Source organism: Sparus aurata, chromosome 14 (assembly GCF_900880675.1).
Source record: "Sparus aurata chromosome 14, fSpaAur1.1, whole genome shotgun sequence".
In the NCBI taxonomy this organism is placed as follows: Eukaryota; Metazoa; Chordata; class Actinopteri; order Spariformes; family Sparidae; genus Sparus; species Sparus aurata.
Window position 1 is genome coordinate 12,850,384 of NC_044200.1, and position 22,190 is coordinate 12,872,573.

A 22,190-nucleotide genomic window follows, 5' to 3' on the forward strand; every position below is an offset into this window, starting at 1 on the left:
ATTCCCCGATCACTGGTTGTTTGAAACTTTGCCACACAGATCGTTGTTTTTACTGCAAATGAACATCGGCCCCAAAATATCCGTTTACAAGCTCCCTGATTTCTAATTATCGGTATCGGCCCTGATGAAGCCACATCATTCGACCCGTATTTAAGAGCTAGATCACACCACACCATATCATTGCCTCTATAAAACACACAGCTACACTTATGCAGGCCTACTGACGCACTATTAAGGTTTTATAAGCTTAATTATTTGACCACAGCCGTTTTCCCAATCGGTTAATCCACATTCATCCCCGTCCGACTTGCAAAACTTTTAGATCAAGTCACTGCAAAGCCCTCTTTCTCCATGACTAATAACTCCCAAATGAATTTATTTAACCCTTTTTCATAACCTCCCTGTCAAAAAACATCTAGCACAATCCCTAACTGGTCAACATGGAAGCTGCTCATCATCCCCTACACAATCATACATGTAGTATTTATATGTATCATTTTTACATTAAACACAAGAAAAACAGGTAAATTAATAGATTAGCTAGCTAACTTTAGCTTATCATCTGGAACCCACTTACTTTAAATTGTAAATAATATGCAGCCATGTTGTTATGAAGTCACAGGTGTTGGTCATTATTTAAATTTATGTTGTATATCAGCTGATAGGGACTGGACAGACTGAATGCTGTTCGAGACTCTGGAAACAAGGTAAGGACTTGCCATAGCTTAAATTAGCAATATGATATGAATATAATTATTGTTATGATGACTTCAGATAGAGATGTGCCTACCTTCAGTGTAAACGTGAAGCTAACCTAGCCGTTTGTTTCACTCGCAGCATTCGCTTGGTTTTAGTTAAGCTAGCTAGCTTTTTTGCGACAAAAATGGCAAAGAAAAAGTTGAATTCATGGCACACCTGTCGTTTTATTACGCCGGGATATGACAACACGTGGGGCATGGTCAAGGTTTGGTTTTCTCGGATGTTTTAAAACAAGTTAAACATGAGGAAAGTTATCGTGAGGGGGGTAAAGTGTGTACGGCTAAAATAATATATCATAAATTACTAGCTTAAGGCTAGCTTATACCAACGGTACTTCTGCTTCTGCTAAATTTAACTAGCTAACATTATTTCCAGCCAGTATTAAACATTTTTTTTTAAAGTTGTTACAACTAATTTCCTTTGCCAAATAAGAAAATAGAAATCCAAGTGTAAACCTTATTAACATAAACCGGCAAACAAATAGTCAATAACAATTAGCCTAATGGTATTTGTGTCGATAATTGATTGACTTGAGTTGGAGACCACTTTTTCAAACTCCTGCATTAGCGCTTTTCGGATTTTTTCAAATCAGACCAAAACCCCACAACAATTATGATTGTGAAGAGACGAGTTTATAGTCAGCAGCTGCCAAAGTTTGGTTAAGATGTCCATGGACGGACGTCAGTGGAGTATCCATCCAAATTAAGGACGGTTCAGTAACATTCATCCCCAGATACTCAGATAGACAGTGCAGGAAGTGATGCCGAACAAGTTTAATACATCTCAGTTTTAAACCTTTCCAAATGTGACAATTCAAGGGGGCATTTGACCAACATGCAGGTCATGATGTGTGTCTGCTGGATGAACTTGTGATCCCCGCATTTCATAATATTTCTATATAAAAAGGCATTTAATTTGGGCCACACATTTCTGATCATCACTTAAAAGTCCAGTACTTGAAATGGTCACCCAGTCACACGTGTAAGGTTTTCAGTGAATTGTCGATATGCGGATTTGTCACAAGTTTTTCAAAGTTTCGGGAGGGTGTATCCCCTCCTGCTCGAGTTTGCGTTTGCGTCGTGGTGCTCTTGGTGGAGAGCTCTGTGTCCTGCGAGAAGGTGTTGCGCGTTTTGGTGGATGAATCCGCTCTCCGATCGTGGCCTTTGGTTAAAACCTCGAAAATCGTGAACTTCTTCTTCGTCCAAAGGGGTCCGGATCGTTAATTTTTTCGCACGCTGTCGCCCCGAAGTGCCCGCATTTCCAGGCGAAATTGGACGTAGAGGGTGCACCTTTGCGCAGGGACCGGGCTTAATGCTGAGAGGCTCCTCTGGGTGCACAAAGACAGCGGCTCGCAGACCGAACTTGTTCAGAGTGAGCCGGGGACGCTGGGAGGCGAAATAAACAAGCTCCGGACGAGAAGTAGCCACCGCCGCGCAGTTTTACCCCCGTCGAACACGCGATTCCACCCGCCATCCAACAAATACAAGGTAAGGACTTGTTTTTAGTGCGATTCGGCGGCACTGGGTGGCTGCGGAGCGGGTTAAAACCTCCTTCGCTCTGGCTTCCCGAGCGTGGTTGTTTTGCAGAAAATGGCGTCATCGCCCTCTTGTTTCTGCCTGGCCGCGGCGGGGAGAGGAATAGTTTCAGAGAGTTGTAGCAGCCTCTACGTGCCGCGTTCAGCCCCGCGAAGAGGAAATCACCTACCGCAATGTGTTTTATTCAACAGCGAATCGTCAAAATGTGAGACGGCTCGCGATTTCGCTCGGTAGAAGGACGCGCAAAGATGGAAGGGTCACCGGTCCTGTGCGCCAAGCTGCTTCTTGGAAAAGGTGGCACGGAGCCGCAAAACGCAGCGTTTTACATTCATAATAACGCCATCCTCGCCGGCTTCAGGCTAATCCAAATGCCAGGGGATGGTTTAGTGTTATTACCAGGGTGATGATGGACGTATTTGTGGCAGCACTGCACCTTGTCTTTGTGTGTATTTTATTCGGGTTAGCTCGTTTTTACGCCGCACTCCCCTGCCATGCTGCAATCGTTACGAGGGGGCCTCTCTCTAACGGCTCGAAAGGTGCATTTCGTATTTGGCTTTTCCTTTGATCAAGTCAAGCTGTCCCCTTTGTTGCCCACAAATAGTGGTGGTTTTTTTTAGGCTGCCAGTATAAGCGTGTAAAAAGAGATTTTCGGGGATAATGGGGGGGCGATGCAAATCGTGCCATGAGAACGGCGACTGCCCTGCGCTCTGGTTCGCAGCTCGCCAGACGAGGACAGCCTGAATGAGATAAAAAAATAAAAGTCTTTTGGACGAATCACATAGTTTGCACAAAACTGGGGAAGTCCGGCGCTGCGCAATGATTGTGCTGCTGCTTTGCGCAGAGCGTAGTGGCAGCTGCTGTAACCGCCGCCACCATTTCGCCGCGATATTTTTTGTGTGTGTTGGCCAACCTTTTGTAAATAGTTGGGGACTCTTGGATAAAAGAGCACAATAGTATTCACGCGGGCCCTTTATGGCCTGTGAATGCGGTCCTAAGTCCCACTCCGGCTGTCCTGTCTTTCCCCGTCAGCTACGTGCATGCGTCCTAGCACTGGCCACCACACATCCACCATAGCGAGGCCACTCGGTTCCCTGTGAATACGCTCCGCTTGGTTCCTTCTGTGGCCAAAAGTCGAGGACTGATTCGTGTACTGAGTGTGTTTTGGTACAGGCCATCACGATCAACTCGCAACAACGACAAAACACCAGCCACGGAGACTGCACATCGCTCGCTCCGTGCACATTTTTATTAAGTTTCCTGAGTTATGCAACCGCATCCCCGTAGAGCGAACGGCTCATCCGCCTTTATTTACTCGTCACCCACCATCGGGTGGATATATCTGTGTGTTATATGTGGTGAATTGGACCAGTCCCCGCGGCGACGACACTGATTGAGGAAGATATGTCATTTGCAAATCACCCAGTGCCATTTGCGTCACAGCCCGCGGCCTCGCACGCCCATGGGGGGCGATGGAGTTGCAAATGGAGACTGTGTGTGTGTGTGTGTGTGCTGACGCTGCCCCAGCTGAAAGGGAACCAATAGACACGGACCCGGGCGGCAACAATCGCCGTGCGCTTCCACTCTCCAGTAGTGCACCGACTTGGGATTCCGTATCAACGCGGAAGATCGCGCAGTTTATTCGGGATGGTTAGGTTTCCTTCGCTCTGCCTGGGATGCGTAAGTGGATGCGTGCACACACTGGCTAAACCTGCTTTAGGGCTCGAAAGGCCAGCAGGAGAGGAGTGTATCCGTCCGGTCCTCCCCTCATGGTGCTCGATGCATGTGGCTATTGTGGAGTCGCTCATGTGTTGATAAATGTCTCTCCACTGGATCCTGATGATATGACCGTAAAGCCTTTATTAACAGCGCAGAGGATACGGTCGGATTATGATTCGGACACTGGATACACATCCGCGTCGTGTTTGTGAACATCCACAGCGCGCCACGCGTTTCTGGTATGGAGATGAGCAGGGCGTTTCATCCAGGAACGTTTTATTTGTTGCTGTTGCGCTTTTGGGCACTGCGCATGGTTTCATCCACCGGAGCCCGAGACCAGAGAACTTATTCAAGAGGCAGAAAGTCCTGAAAATCTCAAACCGGAGTGTGGAGATTCAGTCAGCATGAAAATACCTTACGGGCTGATGTTGTGGGGGAAATGTACAATTAATATTTGATCAGTTTCTCAGTCTGATCGGTGACATGCTGTTACCATAACACCTATTGTTATGCTGATATGATAATAGTGATATGATGTAATGTCGCCTTTTACAATATAAAAATAGACTTAAAGGTAATATGACCAAAATGTATAAATATGGGAAATAAGTTATACTGTGAATATAGTGCAAATACATAGATTTTTTAGATTTTTTAAAAAATTAATCTAAATAAGTCATCTGGTGTAAAGATGTTTTATGGGGCTTAGCTGAATTTAGATGACAATGTCCACTTCCTGCTTAGTTAAAAAGGGCTACAGATGCGGTCAGGTAGTTTGATAAATATTGTTTCAGTTGCAAAACAAGGCATACAGATTGCTACCCACACCCCAGAAGGTGTCTCCTAAAGTAGAGATTCAGGCCTGAGTCTGTTGAGAGTTTGGTTCATTGGTTCAATTTCTACTCACATGTGGCTGTGTTTTAGTGTATGATTGTTTGACTGGAAACTGATGTATACAAGAACGTGGCTCGGTCTGAGTTTAAGTGTAGAGATGGTTCTACTGTGCATGCGTTGTAAAGTTAATTCATCAGTTCAGATTTGGCTCATTCCCTCCACTCCCTCTGAAATGTATAACACATTACCTGAGAAACTCTGACACAGTAGAGATGGGCAGTCTAACCTTGAGGAGGAAAATGAACGGGTAACTAGGGCATGAGTGTAGATAACAAAGTGGGTTATAAGGAACGGAAATAAAATGGAAAGACAGATTAGCCTGAAGTTGACAGAATTGGCCTGCATATTTCAGATACTTTACTTTAAAGATTATTGTTTGCATTCATCCCATTTGCAGGTCTTTTGGCTGCCGCAGCTGGCCCTCCGTTATCCCATGAGGCTTTGGGTTATAGCAACTGGAGATTAGTATTTCCTTATTAGAAGAGCAGCCAAGACTAGCTGGCTCTCTTCCCTGATAAAGTTTCCCAGGTATCACTGTTTTTTCTATTTACCAGAGTGGCTGTTGACTGCAACTTTCAGTTCGGTGATGTCACTGAGTGATTCAGTCGGTTTAATGATGTAGCACTGCCGTGTTAAGTCACTGAGTCACCTCATCAAACCAATGTGCAAGTTAAGTCATTCAATGAACCCATTAACTTGTAACCTGTCGGAAAGGCAAACAGAGAGACTGACACGAAGACATCTCCAGAAAATCCGTCAGCTAGATGATAAGTAAGTCAGTGACACTACTTGTCCAGTTAAATGTACGACCTGAAAACCAGGAAGCAGCGGTCAGACAATTCTAGGTCCCATTGAACAGTTAGCGAGTACACAAGCCTTACCTACATAGTTGTCCTACTGTGTCAGTGGGGAACACAGAGTCTCCAGCACAGCTCCACCTGTCAACGAGGGCCTACTTTCTAGCCATTGTGACCAAGCATGCTCTGGTTACTTTGAAAAGATCAGCCCAGTACTGCTCTGTGAATGTCACATTAATTGCTGCTTTTTTGCCCCATGTTGACATCACCATGTACAGTGTTTAATTATACATTTACATGTGATTTCAGAGGCTTGATTTCAAAGATCATAGGCTGCACATCCACACCTGCCCTGAAAATGCCCATTATGCATCTCCCATGGCTATATTTATTTAAATGTGTGTCCATGCTCCTTTTCCACACTCTGCTGCTACAGCTCTTACACAATGCACAGTGCAGAATTTCCCTTTCATATCCACTTCTGAAGATCCAATAACAAGTTTCACCAAATCAGACTGTTTTCCTGCCACCAACTATGTTTCAGTTTGATTAATAGAAGAAAGTTGTCACAGGAAAACAGGTGGAGCTTTTTGTAGATCCTTAAAACAGCGTCTGTTTTAATATCTAACTTTGTTGAGCTGTGAAATCTGTAGAGAAAGTGAAATTTGCTGATTGAGAGACTGAGCAGTATTTCCAGAACTTGGAAATGTGGGAGTGCATGTAGGCACACAACTCTGCATATATGTGTAATTTGTGTGTGTGTGTGTGTGTGAGTGCCCCCTGGTTATTCGCTTATTTGCAAAGAAATTCATGAGAATGATTTGTTGCCACAGTGATTAAGGTTTAGGCCTTAGTTTAATAAAATGGCGTGACATTTTCACATTTAGTACCAAATTGTTTGTATACAAGATCACATGGCTGATCAGTTAGTGGATGAGATGGAAGTTTGGAAACTCCCCCCCCCCCCTTTCTTTTTGCTCGGCACAGAGAAGCTGTGGTGTCATGTCATTGAATATACTGAATATACATTGAACATACTATGTATGTACTTAATGTAGGGTACATTTTTGCAAAGGAGCTGGATGAGATGGAGGCCTGGATACGTAACATCACCACACAGCATAATCTCTTCACTTTTTGTGTGACACTTTAAAAGTTGAATTGAATGTTGGTAGTGTAACATGTTTTTAGAACATAGATTTACTGTCTGTTTTATGTACACGCCTGACTCCAGATAACTTGGGACGCTGTGCAAAGCATAAAACTAACGGTGATAACTTGCTAATGCTTGTTGATATATACTATTGAAAAAGTGCAAAGTTTTACCTCATCAGTCTAACTGATTGGTGCAAGTATATGCTTATTCTGAATTGATTTCTGCAACACGTTTCAATCAAACAACTTGGGACAGGAGCAACAAAAGACTGCAAAAGTTGTGGAATTCTAAAAAACATCTGTTCAGAACAGGTTAATTGGTAACAGGTGATGGTGTCATGATCGGATATGAAAGGGGAATCCTGGAAAGACTCAGTCGTTCACAAGCAAGGGTGGGACAAGGTTCAACACTTTGTGAAACTCATGATTGCTCCTAAGGCTGTTGTCAGTGGAAACAATTTGTTTAAAAATGATTGCATTCTGTTTTTATTTTCATTTTATACAATGTAACACAATCAGGGTATTCAGGTTAATCAGGTTGTATGCATATTGGAATTGTTGTCAAATATTACTTAATATTCCAAGTTGACAGCAGGACACTCAGCTTCACATCCTGGATTGCCAACATTTCTAGAACCAGAGTTTATTAAAGCCACAGATCATGAACTATGCCATTCTCTCATACTGTATGTAGAAAATGCTTGGAGAAAAGGGATATCTTTAAGCATAAAGGACTACTGCCGGGCTGATGGATGATAGTGTCAATACAGGGCGCACCCTGCCAAAGACACAAACAGGGTCGGAAATTAACATCGGCCATACACCAAATACATTTTCTGTTCGGCAGGTAAAGTCTTGTTCGTGAAAACAGTAGTTACTTGTGCATAATCAGAGGTGGCAAAACTACATGCATCCTTTGCAAGTAGAAGTACAGATACTTGTGTAAAAAATGAAAAAGTTAGAAAGTTTCCCTCTGACATTTCTGTGCATAGCTAATTGAACTTTATGTCATCTGTGTTGCCGATGTAGTTACTTTTGCGTATTTTCTCCATTCGAGTCTCCCTCTCTTGTCTGTTTCCGTCTTGCTTTGCCTGCCATGTGTGATATGCACTGATAGGTTAAAATCAGCTTTGTGATGTTGAGAAGGTGGCTTGAAATAATGCCAAATTAAGATAATCCAACACTCCCCTCAAATGCATTAGAACTAAACTAAAAAAGCCTGTTTTGCAAATGTAGGTAGTACAATGTTCAGACATTTGTGTTTAAAATGTAGGGAGTAAAAGTAAAGTTGTCAGAAAAATAAATACAAAAATAAAGTTTAGATATTTTAAAACAAATTATTGTTGCTTTCCATTTTTGCGCGTAACCTTTTGGTGGGTTCAACTAAAGGAACAACAGCATCATCATCTGTCATGCCCCAGTTCAGTAGACACCGCCTAACCATACAGGGGAACTCCGTCAATAGGCCACATCACTGGTCCCATCCTATCTTGTGGTCAGGTGGTATGGCTGGTTTGTCTGCAAGCAGTCAGCACCATGTTAGTGAGTGTAGAGTCCCTCCATTAGGAGGAAGTCCTGTCAGATCGCCTCGACACAGCCATCAGAAATAACAGAGAAAGCAGTGGTGATTGGATTGCAGGCGCACATCTATTGGCTTGAGAGCTACATACACATTTGAATGTATACATACATTGTACAGTATGTGGATGCACACTTTTACAAGATGATACATGAGAAGAGGCTTTGCTCCTCTGACATGGGTTTACCTGATTTGTTGCCTCTTAAACGGCAAATTGATTTCATTATGAATTATCACTGAATATGGAACTGTAAACATGTTTGCTTATAACGCCAGAGGAGATATTGTCAGGTGTATTGGTGAAATATTAAGCAAAAGATGTTGCTTGTTTGGTCAGACCAGTTAATGTGTAAACATAAACTTTAAAATCAAAGTTTTTTACATTAGGAAATTATAGATTTAGTTTTTAAGGCTGCTGATGGAGTACGTCTTGAAGCTGGGTGTGTAAACCAGGTACCAGGGGATTGTTCATGGTTATAACTGTGTATAGCAGGAGAAGTTAATACATTATTTTCTGAGTTTAAATGATAAATTCTTCGGGTTGTCAGTCACAGATGATTTTTTTTCAAAGTGCCTCAAGCATTTCTGGCACATCTCACCCATTCATTCCCAACAAAGGCTCATTTTCTTCATCTTTTTTATGCAGTATTAGCCATTTTTCAAGTGTTACCATCATCAGCAGCAGTTGCTTATCAAGTAATATGCTGAGGAGGAAAGAAGAAAATTATATTTTCAAATCTATTTCTTCCCCATTGATCTTTTGAAATTGGTCTTTTAGCTTGTGTAGAGAAAGGAATAGTTTTCTCCCACATCATGGGACATCCAGAACAATATCCTTTCTCCTTTAGTTGTTGTGTGGCCAGGACACCAATCAGCACTGCTTTACAAATATTTTATGCCTAAACATCAGTATGCTGAAGTTACACACACAGATAACACTTTGGCAGAGTTTGATATTTAGAATAACATGACATTTGCAAAGAAATGGAATAAAACCTGGATCTGTTATCTGTCGACATTATGAACATGGAGTATGAAGCTCTTGTGGAGTGTGAGTGTAAATGGAGTACATAAAGCCTCTTCAGAAGCGAGTGTTGTTGTGTGTGTGTGTGTTCTCAGATGGTTGTCCACACTGGGGTTTTTAAGCCTCGGTCAGCACTGGCAGACTGCTCCTTGTCAGGTTTTTATGAAACACTTCTCAACAAAGTAATTATGCTGCTGTTGGTCTTCGGTTGGGATTTCCAACCTTCTGAGTGCCATGGCACACTCAAATGAGAATCTGAATCCCAAGACGAACCTAGCTGTTGATTACCATATAAAAAAGGAGCTGTAGATGCAAATGAAGGCAGTAAAGTAACATTTCTTACTGTGATTGTTACAGACATATCTTAGGCCTCAGAACCACTCGTACAAACAGATTTGTTCTTAACTGGTGATTAAGGGTGAATTTGTGGCAGTCAGTTTTCTTCGTACTTACGAGCATAGACCTGTCATATGAGTCGAGTACAGATGGTACATGCTTTGAGTAAGAATTATAATGCCTGAATACAGATGACTTTAGTCACAAGTTTAAATATGTATGTGAAATTAATTTTATTCACTGTATTATGTGATTTTCTGAGAGCTTTTAGGATTTGTTATTTTTTATTAGGATATTTCTGTAGAGCAGGAAAATTCACTCCGACAGCAGCCTCTGATTTCCTTATGCATTCTTTATCGCTTTGCATTATCATCCTCTGTTGCACCTGACAGTGTAGATCAACTCATGGAGGATATGATACTCTCCTGCTGGATATATCCATGATTGTCAAATACTAGTCATGGAGCGTTTTGCTTTATAAAGCCGTTTTTCGCATAGATTCATGTAGTCTGAGCCGTTCCCTGTTTATGTCTTTCCCTTTAAAGTGCAGCTCCAATGTTGGAATTGTTGGCAGTAGGGTTGGTCGATCGAGCCAGAAAATAATGTCATCTATGTAGCCACAATTTTGATCTACAGTCTAAACTGTGATCTCTTTTCTAAAGAGAAATATACTGTAGAATATAGCCAGCCATGAAATATTCAAATAATTTCAGCATTTGCACCTTTAAAGGAGACCTATTATGCTTTTTCAATTTCCCTTTCCTTCGGTGAGTCAGTAGTTGTGCATTTAAAAGGTCTCGGAAGTTTAAAAAGTTTGCAAAGTCTGCACCAATAGAAGCTCCTCTCTCCAACAGAAAACACTCCTGAAGGGCCTGAAATGCGTCGTCAGTAGTCTTGCCTTTAACACTGTGACTTTGTGACGTCATACTACATCACCATGTCATACATTTTCCAAATGTTGCCTATCAGGTAGTTTGACACTTTAATTTAATCCAGCTGCTGTGTTGTTGTTAGTGATGCTGGGACGGACATGTAGCTGTAAGTTGACCAGTCACAGAAGACTGGATATTCGGAAGGGGGGTCTTAAAGGGACAGGAGCTAAAACAGAGCTTTTCAGACAGAGGGGGAATACAGAGCTGCTGCACTGGACACAAGCTCCTCATCTGCCATGCTGTAAGATGTATCTCACTCTGCATTATTTACAATGCATTACTCAAGGAAGATCCATGTGAAGTAATTTGTTCAATTATTATAGCTGTCTAGTTGGCTACATTACTTTAATTGTTTGTTCATGCGATGCAGATCTCATCCGAGAACAGAGGAAGAGGACATTACACACTATGATCTTTGTGATTTACCAGAAAAGTAGATTCTGGATGCCTTCAGGGTCGATCATTAGTTAGAATTATCAGATCACCATCTCCTCTATGTTTTTGACAACTGTACTATTAATACTTTCCTCTAATAAAATGACTGGAACTGCTCAATTTGTTTCAGCTTTTCAGTTCAGCTTTTTAGTCTTGGGTGACATTTTTGATTATGCTAATGATCAAACTTCATAGATGCTCACCACCTCAGGAACAGGTGACATTGTGCTGTTAAAGGAGTAAACCTCACAGAAAAAGTAAGAGAGGTTTATGATAAGAATACAGAAATTATCACACTTGAGGCCCATTGACTTCTGTAAAAGCTCTTTTACATTAGATGCTCCCTAATGCATAGAGGTTTTTATGTGTAGTTTTTTCCTTTTGTCAGAATTGTCTGATCCATATATATTCACTGTAATAACTTGCTCCTATTCAGGATGACAGGGTGCTAGAGTGTTCCCCAGCATGCATGAGGTGAAATGCTGAGAAACAGCTTCAACAGGTCATTAGGGGCCACAGAGCTAACAAGTTAACACATAATTGAGCGCCAATTTCACTCAAGCTCATACTCACAGCTCTGACCAATGTCGAGAGGTAATTTAACCTGAGTTTGAAATGTATCATCACCTTTAAGCATTGCATCAATTAAAATTAACTCTATTTATTTTTAAATTGAGCAATACAACCTGAGGTTGCCGCAGTCGTCAGTAAGGTAGACAGACTTTCCGGTCAAAGTCCTAATTTCCCATTATAGTTAATGGCTAGTGTTAATCTCCCTCCCTGATATAAATAGAATCTGGGAAGGTGCATAATACATTAATATGCCTGCTCTTAATTTTGCTAGAATATAAATTATTTTTTAAATCTAATAGCTCTGTTTGAAATTAATTGTGTCTTTATTACAGTTAAAATTCAACAAGGCAAACCTGTGCTCAGAAATGGTTCAGGAATAAAGTCCAAAAATAATAGTCCACCTGTAGCATCTCTCTCTGTCTGCACCTTATACACTGAATTGAACTGAACTGTGATTTGTTGCATACGATATCTGCTAAATTAATGTAGTATGATACAAGTTAATTACAGCTTCCATCACCCATATTTTATTGAGTACAGTATCCAACTACACTAGTCTGCTCCATTGAATAGAGGCTCCAAACCAGTTGTGTTTGTCAAGTGACAGCTCGATCACTGCCAGTAACCTCTGCTGTCATGTTATCACACAGTTCTTAATTGGTTCATCGTCCATATTAGAAGCAGATTGTTTCATGTGAATTTGAATGAAAATGGAGAGCTGTCAGAGGTCTGGAAGTCTGGAAAAGCTTTTTATTTCAGGAACACACAATTCAGTTTAATGTCGGATTATAATCCTGATTTTGTCCAAACTGTGAGCTGGTGTGTGCATAACAGACACATCACCATTAACGGTCATCTCACATTTGTATGATGTTAAACAAGTTTGATTTCTGACTGCAACCTGGGAAAAAATCAATTCACAATCTGTGGTTAGACCTGGATAACTGGACATTTTTTAAGTGTATCTGACTTTGACTGTGGTCTGCAAAGGCCTGTGTTTTCATATCCATCTGAAATTTTAAATTGTCTACACCTGGCTTCTACCACAAATATTATCATGCATAATTATTGTGTTCCAGCCTTATGGACATAGTTACATTTTGTGTGTTATTTTATGATGCTTTTGCTGTGTGATGTTTGTAGTTGTCAGAAATACCTGTAAGCTATGATCAATTTGCCTCGCCACCATGACTAAAGGTCATGTTGAACTCTGACTAAATCATCAGATCTAGTCATGGATTAGAATTTTTGAGTCATGTCTTCTTCATACTCAGTTTTAGGCTACGTCAAGTCCTTCAAATGATCCACTGAAACAGATGTGCGGCCTTTTCATTCGGTCCTGATTAAGCATGCACAAAACAGGTGCACAAGTGTTTTTCTGATTTTAATTCCGTTCAGAAACTCCTCCTAATCAGAGTGATACCTCTGTGTTCAGGATCCTACCTTTGTGATAACATGATTTACACAGCTGTTACCTCGCAAAGTATTTTTAATTTCCCATTACAGGGCCATAACAGCAGTCTGACCTTTGTCTTCTCATGTACACGCCAGCCTTTGTATTGACATTGTTCTGGCAGATAATTAAGTGAGTGAAGTTGTTTTGAATTGTAATCAGCTCACCTGCTCCTCTGCTTCAGCTACTTGAATTAGGAAGCAGAGCTCCATAAGTGTGCATGCCTCAGTGAAATAGTACAGCAAATCACATCCTTTGTATTAAGATGTACGTTGTGTTAGGGTAACCCCTCTGTGGCCCCTTGAGTGTTGCTTTGGGTCATTATGTCGTTTGGAGACCTCTCCAGACTACAAAACTTTTCAACTAGAAAAACATTTTAGGTTCGAGCTTTGTTTCCATCTGCTGGAGGTTAGGTGGAATTACAAATATACCTAAGTGGAGATATGCCCATGCATCTGACATTGGATGTAGGATGGAGGCAACTGAGGTCGCCGCCACACTTTTCACAGTTGTGTAACTTACTGCTCAAGCTGTGCAGCTCATTTTATTAAACCAAGAGCTTGAAAGAGACAATTTCTCCTTTTCTGTCCCATTTTCTATTTAATTTGAATTTAAGTTTCCTCATAGTTGTAAGACAAAGTGATAATTTCTCACTTTAGCTACGTAAAGCATTTCCTTGTTTCTGATAGTTTACCATAAAATCACAGAATCAACAAATATATGTTTACCACGGGCTTCTTGGAGACTTGATCTTTGATTGAAAGAACACTGCTTTACCTTTCTTATATTTTACTCAGTTGCAGCTCATTTTGGTCTACCATTTGACTCTTTGGACATTTAAAACGTATCCACTGCGGAAAAAAATGACCACTAAATGTCAATTTCAAGACTGTATTTATTTATTTGTTTGTTTGCTGGTGTTGTTCACAGCTAATGCTGGTCTTCTGTTGCTAGTGGGTATGACAAAATATAATAAATGAGGATACAGTGAGGCTGCTCAGCATGCCACAGCGCACCTGAAGCATGTATTTGAAGCAGTGGAAATGAGCACTAGTGTGGTGTCAAGTGCATGTGGCTGAGTTGGACCAAACTGTTTTAACTTATACTGCCACTAGAGGGCAGCAACAAATGTGTTTTTGTCAACATTGATATTGTCATATAAATAAAACAGTCTCATAAAGCCCATATTTCTTTAAGTTCAGGCTTCAATCTACCTATATGATTGTCACTTCATAGATTGAAATTGTGAGTTTTCCCCAGAGATCTTTTATTTATTGCCCACTTGGGTTACAGCATAATGGAAAAAAGCCTACATTCTCTAATACACCTGAAAAACATGTATACCAGAGTATTACCAGTATATCACAATTCAGCTGGATTTCTGTTGAGCCCAACACACACTATGCATTTCAGAGACCGGCTCCTAACTGTTCCCAGTAGAAGTCCTTTGTTTACTGAATGTATGTATGTGTGTGTGTGTATATATGCATTTTGAAAACAGCAACACTTATGCATAAACACACTTGTTACAAAGTGTTTTTAATCCAGATCCACATATGCATACAGTAACAGTGTGCCTAGCAGTGTAAGGTGCGCTGGTGAAGGTATATATACAGTACCCATTAGCATAACCTATGTTAGAGAGGCCAGTGTGCTCATTTTAAATGCGCACAGGAACAGTGTGCCTCATACTGGGTAATATTGCAGGTTACATGGGTCTAATAGTCCTGCCAGCAATATGATGAGCAGCCAAATTAGCATTGTGGGAAACCATTACTGTGACCTTAAAATATTCAATGCTGTTTTATTATTAGATCGTTGCCTGGTGGTTTCTAAGCACTCCACAGACGGTAAACACATGAAGTCCTTATGTTTGCTGTGTGTTTTCTAATGCGTCATACATGCTTTCTGCACAGAAATGTGTTGTGGGTGTACAGTTTGTCAACAGAAGTGGAGTTTTGTTGTCAAATCCAACTTTAGTTTAATTTATTTTCATTTAAACATTTTGATTTTGTTTAAAATGAAATGTTTTGTGTGTTTGTGGATGTTAGAATATAATAAACAAAAAAAAGAGAGTATATATATTTCATTTATATTTTTAAATATATATGTATATACTTTTTGAGATACATGAAAATACAGTGTTAAAAGAATGTATTAATATTTTAATTGTTTTTAAATCTTAAAACAAATCTATGTTGGACATCATTGATGCCATACTCCTATTTAATGTTATGTATCAATGATGAGTCAGCTTGAACATGTAATGAAAATTCAATGACAGTTCTGTTTTTGCTTTTTGTAACAGTTGGCCATGAGTTGTAAATTCATATGTAAGCAAACATGAATACAGTGTAACAAGAGAAGCCTCTGTAACTTGCTAAGCTGTTCCCTGGCTAATGTGGGGTGTTGTTGCAGGTTACAGGTGTGTGCTGGAAGTGAACGTGCGGTGCCGCAGGCCAGTCTTGGCAGCATGGTGAAGTCCCAGAAGTCAGCTGGGAGGAAGAGCTCCCAATGTCACCGCAGACAGGTACTGAAAAAAAAAAAAACACAATTATGTCTGCTTGTTATTGTTCCTACTCTTCCCTTCACTGTCAGATTATGTAAAACACACTTCCTTTACACTTTGCTGAGACCAAAATTCATATCCACATGTGCAAAATGTCCTTTGAACTACCGTCATGTTGTGGTTAGATTTTACTGTGTGTCTGTGTGTCTCAGTGCAGAACACTCTAATTTCCACATTTCAGATATTTAAAAAGGCACCAACTGAACATCTTTATCCTAGATTACCAGACACTGTGCTCTTGCTTCGTATATAAAATGTTTAATCCGCAAACTTAGTCACAGGTGCTCAGATTACATTTAGTCCTCCCTTTTAAATTTTGATTTAGTCCAGATGAAAATGGAAACAGCCCTGTGTACCTGATTGTTTGTTTGTTTGTTTGTTTGTTTATTCATGTCTAACATTTTCTGTTGTACTTAGGGAAATAACAGTCTACACTATTTAATGCCACAGCCTTACCTGCATGAGGGGGAATACAGTTTGTGCCCAAACACCAGGCAATACAATTAAAGCCAATGCATTGTTTAACATTCACGTATTCATATTCTAAGAAGAGCCACAGAGACAGTGAATGCTCATTTAAAGTTTTTTTCAGAAATCATTACAATCTATCATGTGATTATAATGAAAGTCATAGATGGACACAAGACGTTGATGTCAGGAATATACCTATTTTTTCCCAGTCTTCATAATTATGATCCACTGTCTTTCATCCAGGTTTCACCTGTGTATTTTATTTTTTATTCCATATAGTAGTTTTTGGGAGAAGTGAGTGGAAATTCTAGTCCACCCACTCTAATTAGGACCTTTTCTGCAGCTCCCTACTCACTGCTCCGCCAAAAATAAATCAACCACGAACAGCTGATAATTGACTGAAATTATACCAACTGAAATGTATCGCTCTCTGATAATTTATTTTTTTTACCTGAGCACTGGACAGCCAAGATGTTGATGTTGTTCTTTGCTTGCAATAGATATACAGGTGCACTGAATATGTAATATTCTTAGATTTTGACATACTGGTGATGAGCTGTAAGTCCTAATCATCAAATTTAATAAAAAAAAAAAGAAGAAGCTTGCAATACTTTACTTTATGTGTAATGAATCTAGAACATATGAAACTTTTACTTTTTGGATTAAATTACAGAAAGAAAAAAAGATTTAGATGCACCTGTAGATGTTTTAGATTTAAGATGAAATGGCCTCCACTTTGGTTATTTATTTTCCCATCTCCTGACAAACAAACCATATGTGTTCATTGGCTGTGATGAGTTATATGTTTTGTATTGAACAGGTGGCTTCATTGAGCATGTGTAAAATACTGTTGAGTTATTTTGTGGTCATTTGATTATGCTGTGGTATGCAAAGTGTGTTTTTGTGTGTCTGTGTTTGTGTGTGTGTGACATAGTGTCCAAGTGGCCCACTTGTCCTGTGGTGATGTGCTGTAATGTGCCTGAACGGTGGGAGTCATTTATCCCTCTTCAAGGGCGGCAGGGACACACAGAGTGAGAAAGACAGACACAGACAGAGGGAAAATGAGGATAAATTGGTGGGTGGTGGAAGAGAAAAGATTGGGGATTTAGAGAGAAAGAAGGTCTGGTCAAGAGGCACAGCGACACACACAGACAAATGTGCGCACAGTGATGGGTCGGTGTGGAGTCACTTATCTGCTGAAGGGTAGCAGTGTGCGACAAGGTTAATGTCCCCCCGTACAAAATCTCTGGACGCTCAGGAGACAAGAAAGCCACACAATCTCTCTCTCACACGCACGCACGCACACACACAACACACACACACACAACACACACACACACACACACACACACACACACACACACACTCTCTCTCTCTCTCTCTCTCTCTCTCTCTCTCTCTCTCTCTCTCTCTCTCTCTCTCTCTCTCTCTCTCGCTCTCTCTCTCTCTCTCTCTCTCTCTCTCTCTCTCTCTCTCTCTCTCTCTCTCACTCACCTGCTGTGACCCCTCATTCTTTCAAGCAATGTGAATCTTTTTTCGCAGGGGATGGCAACTAAATTTATTTCTGATGGGTTTTCTTTCTTTTAAGCCAGCATGAATTTAATTTATGTATTGTCACGTTTTATTAATAAGATTGTGTCTGCGTGCTTGTATTGTTGTCTATCCATGTACTTAAACCTGAGCTGTGAAGACATTTTAGACAGTCCAGACCTGGTTTTAAGGTTTTGGTCAGAAATAGTTTGAAGGTTCAGGAATGGGTTGGGCTAGGGCATTTATTTGTGATGGTTAATGTTACGGTTAGGGGCTAGGCAGTGCATTAAGTCATATCAACATTATGCATGTAGGTAAGTGTGTTTTATGTATTTGTTTCCAGTATTTTTTAGTAGTCAGCAAGTCATACTTTCGTTGTCTGACAAATTGAAATACAATATAATATGATCTTACTGTCAATTTGTACTGAAATTCATTTTGCATCCTCAGGCAGCTCCGCCTAAGAAGTTTACACAAAAAGTAGGCATATGACACACAAACAAATCATGACCATGAAACATATCATAACATCCTCAGATCCATCTTATTTAACAGCATACAGATTTTGGTTCAGCAGCAGGATAGACAGATGTATGATGTTTAATGGAAATCTTCAGTCTATTGCATGGTAATGATTTCCTGTTAAAGTCTTTTAAACTAGATTGTTAGTGTCTTTCTTTCAACATGAATTCATTTCAGAATGTTGACTTTAGCGCCATCCAGTGGTGGCATCAAGAGATCATTCATGGTGTCAGACAGCGTTACATGCTGCTTCCCCTACAATTTGACCCAGTGACACTGAGATCGTTGCATTGAAAGCAGCACATAAATAGAAACATTATCCATGTTTTTTATAACTATTGTATACATAGATGTGTCACAATTTATCATTATAGATTAAGCATTATGGTGCTACAGAGATTCTACGATTTAGAAATCACAATCTCTAGATATGAGGGAACATTACTGTTGGTCTAGACCCCAGAAAAAAATTGCATCATCATTGTTGTTGTAATAATTTTTTTGTGGAAATGAAATGCAAAATTTATGTTTTCCTCTGAAATCACATGCATAACTTTCATTTGTACCACAGTGCCATAATAATCATATAATTTGAGTCCTTTTTCAACTTGGATATGTCCATTTTGTCCTCCTTTTTCTGTAGCTCATGTTTTCATGGTTTTCTGGTTCAGGTTCCACCGAGTGGTGGTCAGACGGAGATGGAGGAAGGCCAGCCCCAGTCAGACCCCCAGCCTCCACCACCAGAGGAGGACCCCCAAGAAGGAGTCCAATCCTCGGATCAGACCTCTGCGTCAGCTGAGGTGCTCTCTGAGAACTTGGACCAGGAGGAAACTTCCATAGTTCAGGAAAAAGGCAACTCTGGTTCCCAGTCTGCGGCCAAGCCCCTATGGAAGCCCATTCCCCCTCTGCTGCCTGAACCTCATGCTGAGACCAGGGACCAGAGCTGTCAGACTGAAGAGTGGTTACAGCAGACCAGTGCCGGCAGCCATGCTCATAACACAGGTCGGTAAAGTTTTCTTCCTTCTGCACATCCTGTTTCTTTGACTCATCCACCCACAGGCTAAAACTGTCTGTCAGCCTCCTGTGTAGCTTCACTGCCAGAGCATCAGGGTATGGCTGTCTGTGTACTCCAAACAAAATCAAATATTGTGTTCCAACAGAAGAAATGGATCTTGAAAGTCATGTTTACTCCGACTATGTAAGCTTCGGGATGAGTGAACAGACTTGGGCAACTAACTAAGTTAGAAATCGGTCACTTGCTAAAGAAAGATGCACATGGGCTTAAGTTTAGAATAAATGTGAAACTTTTCTCTTTATGGCTGCACAAGTAATCCCATCTCTGCCAGGATTTTGGAAAGTATACCTCTTTGGAATTTTTAGTATGTGGCTAATGAAAAATAAAAACCTAGGATGATCAGAGAAATATGACTGAAATGTATGATTATATTGCTATCTGAGGTGCAACCACTTCACCCACAGAAAACACTTTTTGATATTGGGTTAAAAATTATACTACAGAATGCTGACATGTTTGTTTTCTTTGCTTTTGGCTTTGTTGCTTGTGATCCTGCCACCGTAGTTTTCCTCCTTCCTTCAAAGACCAATGTACACGTCTTGATTCAGGTGAAAATCGTGCTACTGTGAGCTAATTTCTAACTGCTGCTGCTAAGGAGGGAGTTCCACCACTCATAGTATAAGGAAGCTGTTTACCTCGACTGACGCTCCTGATTGGTTGATCTTTGACCCTATTGCAGGGAGCGAGGGGGTGGAGGTCGGCGGGTTACTGACCTGCCCCGCTCGGATTATAGTAGCCTGCCTCGGAGAGGTGTGGGGGGATGGGTACGAGTGAAACACATTCTGTCACACATTAATACATAATCTCCATCGCTTTCTCTGTCTCTGTTTCTTGCACTCTTTCCTTCACGTCCTCCTGGGGGTGTCAGTCTGTCTGCTGGTCTTTTTTCTTACTATTTTTGTATGCTGGTCTGAGTGTTTGTGTGTGCTTTGGAGGAAGTGTGGGGCAAATGTGGCTTTTAACATGCAATGTCTCTGCTTCTAGTCTTATTATCTGAACAAAAGTAAAAACAAACAGACAAAAATAATTTCTTTGTATGTTGCTGTGAATGAACAAAACACAGCATTGTTCTCTGACTGACAGGAGTGCATCTTAGCTAAACTTTAATGGTAGTTTGGGGGCTGTAATTTAAGTGTGTGCTGCAAAGTGGACATCTGTCACAGCTGGAAACGCTGACAGTGTTTTTTTTCGGATCTTTGTCTCAGTCATCAATCTTACAAAAGGCTCTTTTTGTTGCAGCACAAATGTTTTTTTACCGTCACCTTCTTTCACATCAATATGATGTGAGAAATTAGACTTAAGCATCTGAGGTGATTACTGGGTCTGGAGTGTAATTTGCGTGTTTTTGCGGCCCTCTCTGTTTGTATGAAAAGTTAAGATGGTGTTGATGGATGTTGAAATTAAACAATGCATGAAAGCAGTTAGAATGAGGGCACTTCACAAACTGTAGTCTGAGTAGCCTATTGTGGGTCATGGAGACACTGTCACCTTTCATCAATAATGTACAAATCAAAGCTCCACTCCTGCCATGTTTTACACAAAGAAAAGAAACACGAGTGTTTGTTTTAGATCAATGAGTAAAAATAACACTCTAAAGGCATATACATTAAATGTCTTTTCAGTTTTTCTCTTGCGGGCAGAATACTTGTTCTGCACTTTTGTGTTGTGCAATATCTGCAGAATCATTTGTGGTGTCTGTGCTTGGCAGTATTTTAAGGCAGGAATGTTAAAAAGATTTGGCAGCCTGCTTTATTAGAAAATATTTCACACAGTTGAAGTAAAAAGAAAAACTCTCTTTCCTAAATTGCATATATTGCATGTGCTGTACATTGTGTGACATGCTGTTATTGACTAGCATGGGTTGCATTGTGTTCATTGTGCTTGCATGCAACCAGCAAAGAGAAAAATGATTGCTTTCCTTTTCTTACAGTATCATTGTAGCAATTGATCGATTAAAAGTAATTAAGTAACGAAAGTAGGTCAGTAAATCAAACGAAACATAAAAATCCCTACCAGCATCAGAATTGCTGTTTCCCAGCTGACCCTGCACTCCTGCATGATTGAGGCAAAAAACATTTTTCAATACACATCAATACATTTCCTCGGGTCACATTGCTGCTTCTGCTGATAAAGTGGCACTGTGCGCCATCCAAGCTGAAGTATCAGATGCTGCTCTGGCTCTGAACAGCGTCGGACTGGGAACAAAAAATGTCATCAGCGTGCCTCTGCCCCTCCACTGCATGTTTGCCAACAGACCCACTTGAGCTTTAGTCATCTCAACGAGCATCGCTGTAAGACTGAATGAGCAAGAGGTGTTTTTCATTCGTCATTTAACAACTGTTCTGCGTATTTCCTTTCTTATTACATTCTTTGATCAAACTAAGGACGGAGGGATATATTTAATGATATACTGAAATGGGAAAGGAGGAGATGGATGACCTGCTTTCTCGTAGTCATCCTTTACTGCATGTGTGCGAGGTGGTAATGAGGTCACAGTGAATCACTGCCCCATACAGACCTCATTGTCTCACTGTGTGTACCCTTTAAGCAAACTGTTACCTACTTTGTGTCTTACCAGGGCCCCAGAATTCCCAGGTGATGGGTGATTCCTCTAAGACTGTCATGCTCTCTTGTAATCATTTGCTCGCTTTGATAAAATACCATCTCTTTCGCTCTCTTTCTCTCTCTCTCGTGCTCTCTCTCTCTCTCTCTGTAGGTGTATGTGTGGAGCCAGGAGATCCTCCTCTGCTCCAGCAGCCTCTGCAGACCTCCAAGTCTGGGATTCAGCAGATCATCGAATGCTTCCGTTCAGGTTTGTGTCTCCATGTAGTGTCT

At 40.7% G+C, this 22,190-nt stretch overlaps 1 protein-coding gene across 6 annotated transcripts in view; it reads left to right on the forward strand.

The window, feature by feature from the left end:
• Positions 1 to 624: 624 nt before the first annotated feature.
• znf800b (zinc finger protein 800b) overlaps positions 625 to 22,190 on the forward strand; it is a 32,054-nt gene continuing 10,488 nt past the window's right edge. Inside the window, exons 1-5 of one of the 6 annotated variants that reach the window (XM_030440531.1) lie at positions 625 to 707; positions 15,607 to 15,718; positions 18,209 to 18,238; positions 18,952 to 19,282; positions 22,072 to 22,167. In XM_030440531.1, coding sequence (XP_030296391.1) covers positions 682 to 707; positions 15,607 to 15,718; positions 18,209 to 18,238; positions 18,952 to 19,282; positions 22,072 to 22,167 — 595 coding nt within the window. In that variant the 5' untranslated portion in view covers positions 625 to 681. Of the gene's footprint in view, positions 708 to 1,847; positions 2,247 to 2,337; positions 2,589 to 3,068; positions 3,972 to 15,606; positions 15,719 to 18,208; positions 18,239 to 18,951; positions 19,283 to 22,071; positions 22,168 to 22,190 lie in introns of those variants that run through there. The other 5 variants (XM_030440533.1, XM_030440535.1, XM_030440534.1 and 2 more) reach the window with 5 other exon arrangements.